This window comes from Misgurnus anguillicaudatus, chromosome 4 (genome assembly GCF_027580225.2).
Source record: "Misgurnus anguillicaudatus chromosome 4, ASM2758022v2, whole genome shotgun sequence".
NCBI lineage: Eukaryota > Metazoa > Chordata > Actinopteri > Cypriniformes > Cobitidae > Misgurnus > Misgurnus anguillicaudatus.
In genome coordinates this window covers 36,349,176-36,359,481 of record NC_073340.2, presented here as the reverse complement: position 1 = coordinate 36,359,481, position 10,306 = coordinate 36,349,176, and the positions used below count along the sequence as shown (strand labels likewise).

General features: G+C 38.2%; 1 protein-coding gene across 1 annotated transcript; it reads left to right on the top strand.

The window, feature by feature from the left end:
• The first annotated feature begins 4,893 nt into the window (after positions 1-4,893).
• Positions 4,894-10,053, top strand: LOC129420665 (uromodulin-like). Its single transcript, XM_073866521.1, has 4 exons — positions 4,894-5,132; positions 5,218-5,380; positions 9,747-9,849; positions 9,950-10,053. Exons 1-4 carry the CDS (start codon positions 4,921-4,923, stop codon positions 10,051-10,053), a joined length of 582 nt encoding a protein of 193 aa, XP_073722622.1. The 5' UTR covers positions 4,894-4,920.
• Positions 10,054-10,306: the final 253 nt, after the last annotated feature.

Genomic DNA, 10,306 nt, shown 5'->3' with positions numbered 1-10,306 from the left:
ACTACTACCTAGGTTAAAGTAAAGCAGTCTATCTCAGTCCTCCAACACCACATAACGTGTCATTAAAAAAAATCTTAAACAAACACTGACTGTTTTCTGACAGATAACTGTGTCTTTATTTTCACGTTCACAACAAAATTTGGCTGGATCTGCCTTTAGACAAGCTTACAGTAAGCAAAAAAAATGTGTGTGCTGTTTGTTATGTTTTTATATGAATAGGTTATTTTCATTGTCATTAATGTGCAATTAATGAACATAAGGAGCTTGATAAAATGCTTATTTTAGAATTTCAAATGGAACTTTTCTGTTTTTGCAAATCAACTCTACATTTATTATAATATATAAAACATGTTTCTTTAAAAACATACTTTATTCTTTTATTTTTATTTTATTAATCCAGTTTTTATTCGTATGTATTTTCTACATTTAAGTAAGGTGTCCGGTTATGTGTAGGGGAGAACTTTTTCAGATTTTTTTTTAAGTTTTTAAAATTTTTAAAGATAATGTTTCAGACACAGATATATTTTTGCTGTGGTCAGTAACTCACAAGTGTGGTCTATCAATACCAGGTGGAATTTTAAACAAATGTAAAATGACTAGTATAATTTCACTTTGAACATAAGTGGTGAATTGTTACTTTTTTTAACACAACAAAACAATGTAGATTTTCGTGTTACACTTGTTTTTATTAACTATACATGACTATGACCTCTTTAATATGTAACTGCAAACATATTTTGTAATGTATCTTTGTAAAAAATAATGAAATTATATTTTCATTTTAAATTTCAGTTTTATCAAATGTTTCAAAAGCAACCAACAGTACAAACTTAAATTCAACAGTTTGAACACTATGAAAATTAAATAAAATTAGAATAATAAAAATGGTACAAAAGTAAGTGTTACTTTCGTCCTGACAGGATCTCCTCACATTTAAACCAGATTTACTTTTATTTTGAAAAACTCTTGAGAAGTCAAACTTCAGGATGTGTTAGTTAGAGCACTAAATAACCTGTAGATTGATGAAACGAGAAACATAACGCTTTATTAGAAAACAATGACCGCTTTTGGAATTTACTTTCTGTTTTTGGAAACACCTTTCTGGATCTACACCCGGAAAATGGTGAGTAAATAACGCGATATTTGTCAGCTCTGTCAAGGGTTGCAAAGATGCTGTCATAGTTTGGGATTCAAATGTTATCAGTCCTCTGAGAAAATCGCTTTGTTACTTTCGTCCAGTGTTACTTTTGCTCCGGTTCTCACGTATTATATTAATGCAAGACTTAACACTATGCTGTTCAATTTGTTTAGTTTTATGAGGAAATGATATGGAAATGTGCAGATGTGAACGTTTGTTGTTTGTAAGGTTAGAGTGATTTTCATTGCTTGCACAAGAGCGCATATGACAAAAACAGTGCGTGAAATAATATTATAATAAGGCACTGCAGAAAGTGACACCTACCGTCGTGTTGTTTCAGGTTGGAGCTTGAAGTCCTGTATGCTGAGATGTCAGTTCGTTTTGGTGCACAAAACATACATCGCATTATGAAACTATTCTTTTTGACCTTTTGTAGTGTAAACATAGACCAAACTTGAGCCCACGCGTGATCTGCCTCCGATAGCTTGCATAGGTCATCCTCCGCTTCAGTCATCTCCTTTCATATGTTTCATCTACGCGCGCTAAAGGGTGATAGGTAGCCACCCCTCGCAACGCACGCAGCCTCTCTAACGTCTCGCGAGACTTTCGAGCAAGCCATATAAACTTAAAAAATAAAATATATTCATTAATTATTACCATTTGAAAGTAGCGTAGTAACGCCACCGAATGTAGCGAAGTAAGAGTACAGGTTTTTCATTGGAAATGTACTCGAGTAAGAGTAAAAAGTACCCATCCTTAAATTTACTCTAAAAGTACTAGTTACCCAAAAAATGTACTCAAGTAAATGTAACGAAGTAAATGTAACTCGTTACTACCCACCTCTGTTAAGAAGGAGCACCCCGAAGTCGTTGATGCTATCCGCTGTCTGTCGATGTGTATCGTAGCGCTGAGTTGGGCTCACCGGGTACGCTATTCTGGATTGCTGTATTGCTCTCTCTCTCGTTTGGATTATAGACTTACATTGAGGAAAATACCGAAGACCTTATAGGTAGAAGAATTAAACGAATACTGACCTTGGATGAAAGAAACGAAGAAAAGACGCACCATTGTGAGTATATGTCTGTGGAAAAGTGTTGTTGGTGGCTGGAAAACGCCCTGTCTGTGCATCTGGAAGTATTACAGCGTGAAGGCAACCTAGGACGAAGAAAGTACAGCAGTTGTGAGTAACGGAACCTTCTTATGGAAGTGTTGTGCATGTATTTGACCTGTATGTTTCTCTGAGTGTTCCCGAAAGAGAGTGGACGGCCCTGCCCCTGAGCCAGCGCGGTGGGTGAGCCGAAGGGTCTTTGTGTGGAAACAACTCCAGTGACGAAAATAAACACTAGGCCGTGTTACCATCTCCATATTCTCGTCCAGAGCGAAGTAAAGGAAGACGGGCGTCTATTGTGTGCACTGAGTGGTGGGTGAGTCTTGGATGTAGAAATTTTCACTTGAAGTGGTGCTGTGTAATGCTGTGTATTGCAGTGGGATTGTTGTTGTCTTGTCTGACGTACCCCCTCCTCCAGTCACTCGCTCTTGAGACGACGAAGAGGAAAAAACGGTCCTAGAGTAAGACCTGTACATGATTATGCTGTGAGTGTGTTTCAGTCTTAAAATCACGGAGTGGCATCTCGAAGTATTTTCCCAGCCAAACGCTCGGCGGACTTGAGTTTAGGAGTGGCGGTGAAGAACTGTGCTATTGACGGTGTGTGAGTATTACCTATAATATTGCTACCTTACCTGTGTCTTTTTATCATCACAGAGCTTGAGGCGAAGGAGATCCGCCGCCCCGAGGTCTCGACGAAAGGGCGCCCCGGTCCAGTTTTCGATCGACCAACGAGTCTCGAGGAAAGGGCAGCGCTCGACCCGGTGTGCCGGCGTGACGTTCTCGCCCCTCTGTAGACCAACGAGCTCGCCGAGAGGGTTTTGGCCCCGGCGCCACCTAGGAAACCACTGTCCAGTTGACGTATCGCGTAGCCAGCCATCGTAAGTCCGCCACCCTGTTAAATGAAACATAACCTGTTAAAACTGTCAAATCAACAGGGAAGAGGAGTGTGTCGTGAAAGCTGGGCAGAGAGCCATACCTACCCAAAGCTGTAGTCAGCGCAGAGGTGAGAGAGCCATTGGAAACCGACTCACTGTGCCTTTGTGTCCCAGCAGTCATCTGTGGAGAGAGAGAGAAAGCCAGCGTGACCGCTGAGATATCAAGCCGTTCAGGAAAGCCCAACGTACCAGAAGCTGTAGTCAGCGACGAGGTGAGAGAAACCATTGGAAAACGATTCACTGTGCCTTTGTGTCCCAGCAGACGTCTGTGGAGAGAAGGAGAGCTAGCGTGAACGCTGAGATGCCGAGCTATGAAGAGAGCCTAGAGGGGCCGTTATTTTAAGTTCCCCTTTTTCCCTGCCCTATTTATTATTTTTAAATAAATTAAATAAAGTATATTTTAATTTATGTCTACCTTGTGTGCCTGGTCATTGGGGTGGCTTTGGGAATCTCCTCGAGGTGGAGAAAGGGGCGTGACCTTACTTACATCTGGGTCCACCCCGACTTGTGACATATATACAAATGTATGTTAACAACAGCCTGTTTACATTTTAACAGAATCACCAGCCATTGTTTTGTATATGAATTTTTCTTTCTCCATTTTTGTTTGCTGCTGCATCATTTGTGACCTGTGCTGGCAAGTTGAGTCGGAATTAGCAAATTTAAAAAAAATAGTTGTTCATATTTTGACATTCTCTATTAAAACATAGAACAATGCATGATTTGTTGAAATATAACAAAATATGACAGAACTACACGTGTTTGAAGTTGAAAGAGTCAAATTACCACAAAAATTTCCACATCCATACATTATATTACCACATCAATACCTTAAAATCACTGGTAAAACTAATAGATTAAGCACACACAAAGCAAAAACATCATCAATGTATGTTCAACTTTTTTTCATTTTGTTTGATTGACATTGAGACAGACTGCTTAAAATCTAAGTGATCTAATATAATGTTACACATCAGATATTTTTACCCAACAGTTAACCAAACATTTACTTAAAACATAACAGATTATAGAGCCTACCTGCGTGAATTCTTATCAAAACAGATATTTGTAAAACTGTAATTTTGTGTAGATGTCTATAAATCCGGGTCGCGCACTCGCGCGTCTGTGTGCACGCGCTTCAGATATCAGTCAGTCAGCGTGAGGGGATCGCTTTTGAGTCTTGTCGCTCTTAATAACTCTTTAACATTAATCAGGTACCGAACTTTATCTCTCTTAATGACTATTCTAACATCAAGCAAGTCCTGCAGTCTATTTTATAAGTCATGCATAAAAGCGAAACCAAAATGAATTGAGACGCATTTTTGTATAGATTAAGCATAAGGAGGACGGTAACGTTACACCTCTCAGACGTATATATAAAGATCATATCAGATATCCAACGAGCATTTAGAGCATTGGATTTGGTAGACGATTTGCTTAATGTTCTTATTTCTATGAAAACTCTCATTTAGAGAGAGTCATATTTGTCTGCGTCTCTGTTCATTCAACTATGGGCTGGACCAAGGGTCAAACAGAAATTGCGCGTTGCGTTAATCTCCGTTAATAAAATTAGTGGCGTTAAAATGAATTTGCGTTAACGCGTTATTAACGCGTTAATTTTGACAGCCCTAGTATAAAGGCAATCAATACAGAATAACAATACACAACTATATCGTATTTTAACTTATCTATGTTGTTATTTGTGCAGTGTTGTGAACAAGAATCTTGTTGGTCAAGGGATGTATCAGGTCCGAATGATCCCATATCATGATGTTGGGTTCTCTCAGCCCTTCAATGGTAGTGTGAATGCAGAACTCAACCAGGAGATTTTTGTTGAGGTTCGTGTTGATGGGGTTGACAGTCGACAGTTGGTGACAGTGATTGACACATGTTGGGCTACACCTGTGAATGATCCAGATTACAGTCTGCGCTGGGATCTCATTACTGGAGAGTAAGAGACAAACATTTCTTTGTGTTTACTGTAACGTGTTTAAAGACATTTAAAGGGTTAAATACATAATCCTTCTTATTCTCAGGTGTCCAAATCCACATGATAACACAGTGAAGCTTCTTCAGAATGGTGTCTCAACATCCAGTCGTTTCTCCTTCAAGATGTTCATCTTTAACTCAAACTCCACTAAAGTTTACCTGCACTGTGCTGTTCATCTTTGTATTCTGGCCAACAATCACTGCTCAGCTGTAAGTTTACATATATATACAGAACACAAAATACTTTACTGCTGTCTATGTGTCACAAGCATTCTTGGATTAAGACTTTACATTATCTACTATAAATTTGACAAATTACCTAATGCCCTTTGTGATGGCCATTGATGCAGCCACACATTAGAGCGGTAACTACATGACATACATTCACATTTCTGTTTACATAATTTGTTTCTTTAGTATTTAATGCAATATTTGTTACAGATCACTTCATATTATAGGACCATAAATGAAAATGACAGACACAGTTGTTTTGTTTAAGTTTATTTTTCATTTGCATTCTTTCTTACCACCAACTAGTTTGGGTGCACACTTCCTAGTTAGTGGTTTATTTCCATTTTGCTAATGTTTATTTCTTTGAGTTTAAGTTACCTGTATGAGGAGTGGAGACGTGTTGCTGCTTAGTGCTGTGTGGAATGCCTGTGGAAGTCCGTGTCTATAGAGGACCGGCTGGCAACAACGACCATCTTTTAAGTTCCTGGAGTATTCCATGTTGGAAATTAGCTGGGGGGAATGTAGGATGGTTTGTTGATTTTGTCTGATATAATTTGCATATTGGCTAATGGTCTATTTTGATAATATATTTTGAATTGTGTTATTTAACCTATTTGCTTTGGTTTACATTTTTTGTAAAATGGATTTATTTAAATCTATTTAAATTGTGTTTTGTGTTATCCCCTGTGTGTGTGTAATGGACTAGTCCGGTGTGTATATAGGTTCCCTCATGTGTCATTTGAGTGGGTTTTTTTGTTCAGGTTAGAACTCTTGTGTTAAGTTTGTTTGTTAGTTTATGTTAGCACAGATTTGAATTTCTTTATTCAAATTTAATTTGCTATTTTTTATGGGTTTGACCTTAAAATAAACCTTCTTTGTTTGGAAAACCTGTGTTCTTTTTGCCTCTGGCTGCTTGGTCCCTTACACCCTTGAACATACCTAAGAAAACTGCAACATCATTGTGGGTCAACATTTTGTAAAGTTAATCTTCTAATAAAGCACTCATAATGATTAAACTAATGAAAAGTGTTACTTACCGGAATATAAAAGCACACGTGCAGGTAATATACACTAAACTGTGTGTAAAAACGTGTAAAAGTCTCCTCAGGTTTAATCACGATCACTCACCAGAGAAGAGAAACTGTTACTATTTTGAATGTAAATGTAAGTTTGGGGCTGCGTGTCTTACGTCACTTGAGGGCGCTAGAACCAAAGAATAAAAAAATTGGTCACATGAAACTTACAAAGTTTACAGCTGTTCGGTTCACATTATCTATCACGTTATTTAACATTAGAAGATTAAATTATATTGCACCCCCCAAAATACAAATGTCTTTTGAAGAAAAAATAGGTTATGTAAAAACTATTATATTTTGCATCAATTAATATTAATACTAATGAGTTTTAATAATTTTACAGTTTTTTCCAATTGCTAACACACTAAAATGACATGACCAGCACAACTATTTAAACTGACACACAGAGAGCAACACCTCTTCTCAAGTCTCCAAAAGTCTAAACACATTTTCTGCTTTACACACATTTTGCAATTCACAATGGCACTTTTTAAAAGCACTGAGCACGGTTCTCTGCACAAGAAACAACAATCTGACATAAAGTCACATGTTTGCCTTTTCAAAACAGTACCATTCAAAATAACACTACACAAGCTATATGGCCAATATATGTGCCACCTGCCCAAACACCTGAATAGTTAATTGTTAACACTTCAATCAGGATGTAAGCACTAGAAAAGACCACGGGAACGTCATTGGCCACAGAGCCATTATAGATGATCCTGGCTAACGTGGTGGGAACATCACAATGTGTGCTGCCATCTCCAATATGGATGGTGTCCTCCACCGTCATGCCAACCTTGGAACATACAACACAGCCCATATTCTCACATTTCTAGAAAGACTCCACAACATTCTCATACCATCAGAGTGTATGAATGATGCAGACCAAAGAAACCGGTATGTTGTAGTATGGCACAATGTGAGCTTTCATCGTGCAGCCCCAGTCCAAAACTGGTTTGCTGACTACCAAACATTTATCGTGCAATACCTCCCCCCATACTCTGCATTTTTGAACCCCATAGAAGAGTTATATGGAAAGTATATGACCAGCAGCCCTTTGTGCGCATACCTCTTTTGCAGTCTATGGAAGAGGCATGTGATGAGATTGATGTTGGTGCAATTTAGGGATGAATAAGGCGCTCAAGGTGCTTCTTACCTCGATGTCTGGCAAGGGAATATATTGCCTGTGATGTGGACGAGACGTTGTGACTTGTTTGGTGAAAAATAAAAAAATTCAACAGCATGTGTGTGTATCTGCAAATATTTCTGTGCATGTGAACAATCTAATACATATTTTAGTATTATGGCAAAGCATACTAAAGAAAAGTGCACTTTTCATTATGCCCGACTATGTGTAGTTGGTTAGACAAAAATCTGGTAATATGAATGAAGTGTGTTCCAATTTGTGTCAAAGTTTGATTTTGATAATGTTATATGTAGTTTAGGTTGGAGTGCTTCATTTTGCAGGATATATGTGGTATTTTGCTATTTGGGTGTGTGGTTTTGTAAATTGTGTTAAGTTTTTTGATAAAACCAGACTAGTTTGCAAAATTGTGTGTTAGCAATTCGAAAAAACTGTAATACTATACAATGTGTGTTTTGATTGTATGGATCAATATTTTAATTACAGTCTTGTTCAAAATAATAGCAGTACAATGTGACTAACCAGAATAATCAAGGTTTTTAGTATATTTTTTATTGCTACGTGGCAAACAAGTTACCAGTAGGTTCAGTAGATTCTCAGAAAACAAACAAGACCCAGCGTTCATGATGTGCACGCTCTTGGGGCTGTGCAGTTGGGCGGTTGGTTGAGGGGGGTGTGTTCAAAAAAATAGCAGTGTGGCATTCAATCACTGAGGTCATCAATTTTGTGAAGAAACAGGTGTGAATCAGGTGGCCCCTATTTAAGGATGAAGCCAACACTTGTTGAACATGCATTTGAAAGCTGAGAAAATGGGTCGTTCAAGACATTGTTCAGAAGAACAGCGTACTTTGATTAAAAAGTTGATTGGAGAGGGGAAAACCTATAAAGGGGTGCAAAAAATGATAGGCTGTTGAGCTAAAATGATCTCCAATGCCTTAAAATGGAGAGCAAAACCAGAGAGACGTGGAAGAAAACGGAAGACAACCATCAAAATGGATAGAAGAATAACCAGAATGGCAAAGGCTCAGCCAATGATCACCTCCAGGATGATCAAAGACAGTCTGGAGTTACCTGTAAGTACTGTGACAGTTAGAAGACGTCTGTGTGAAGCTAATCTATTTTCAAGAATCCCCCACAAAGTCCCTCTGTTAAAAAAAGGCATGTGCAGAAGAGGTTACAATTTGCCAAAGAACACATCAACTGGCCTAAATAGAAATGGAGGAACATTTTGTGGACTGATGAAAGTAAAATTGTTCTTTTTGGGTCCAAGGGCCACAGGCAGTTTGTGAGACGACCCCCAAACTCTGAATTCAAGCCACAGTACACAGTGAAGACAGTGAAGCATCATGATATGGGCATGTTTCTCCTACTATGGTGTTGGGCCTATTTATCGCATACCAGGGATCATGGATCAGTTTGCATATGTTAAAATACTTGAAGAGGTCATGTTGCCCTATGCTGAAGAGGACATGCCCTTGAAATGGTTGTTTCAACAAGACAATGACCCAAAACACACTAGTAAACGGGCAAAGTCTTGGTTCCAAACAACAAAATTAATGTTATGGAGTGGCCAGCCCAATCTCCAGACCTTAATCCAATTGAGAACTTGTGGGGTGATATCAAAAATGCTGTTTCTGAAGCAAAACCAAGAAATGTGAATGAATTGTGGAATGTTGTTAAAGAATCATGGAGTGGAATAACAGCTGAGAGGTGCCACAAGTTGGTTGACTCCATGCCACACACATGTCAAGCAGTTTTAAAAAACTGTGCTCATACAACTAAATATTAGTTTAGTGATTCACAGGATTGCTAAATCCCAGAAAAAAAAATGTTTGTACAAAATAGTTTTGAGTTTGTACAGTCAAAGGTAGACACTGCTGTTTTTTTGAACACACCCCTTTCAACTAATTGCCCAATTGCGCAGCCTTGGGGGCGTGCATGTCGTGGGTGCTGGGTCTTGTTTGTTTTCTGAGAATCTACTGAACCTACTGGTAACTTGTTTGCCACGTAGCAATAAAAAATATACTAAAAACCTTGATTATTCTGGTTAGTCACATTGTACTGCTATTATTTTGAACAAGACTGTATATGATTATCTGATGTAATATTTTCAATCTTTTAGCACTGTGGCTCTGGATATCACCAGAGAGTCGGCAGGTCTCTGGACTTCCATGACAGTTCTTCTATATCCATGGGTCCTTTCGTCTTGTCTGATAGAAATGCAGGTAAACATTTGCTTTAATATCCTTAACGCTACGTTTACAGAAATATAATGACTGTTTTATTTTATTTGTAACTTAATCATGCACTTAATCCTATTCACAGACAAAAAGGCTCCAGAATTAGTGCGAGTGTCCGGAGCTCCAGGTCTGACTGGTTGTTTGATAATACTTCTGGTTTCACTCCTGTGTGCCTGCACCATCTTCTAGGATGTCTCCACAATGCACAATTACTAATCTTAAAAGTTTCTATACTATAGCTTTAACATTTGCTTTGTCATATCTGTTATCTAATGTTGTTTTTTTATAAAACTAATGAAGGACTAGCACTGCACTTGTTTTAATTGCTTATTTTGAAATTATTCTTTCTAATAGGAGTGACTTCCTGCTTTGCTACTGTTCAGACGCTTTTACTTGTGCTCTGTGCTTTGCGCTTTTGCTTTTTCGCTTTTATCTTTTGATT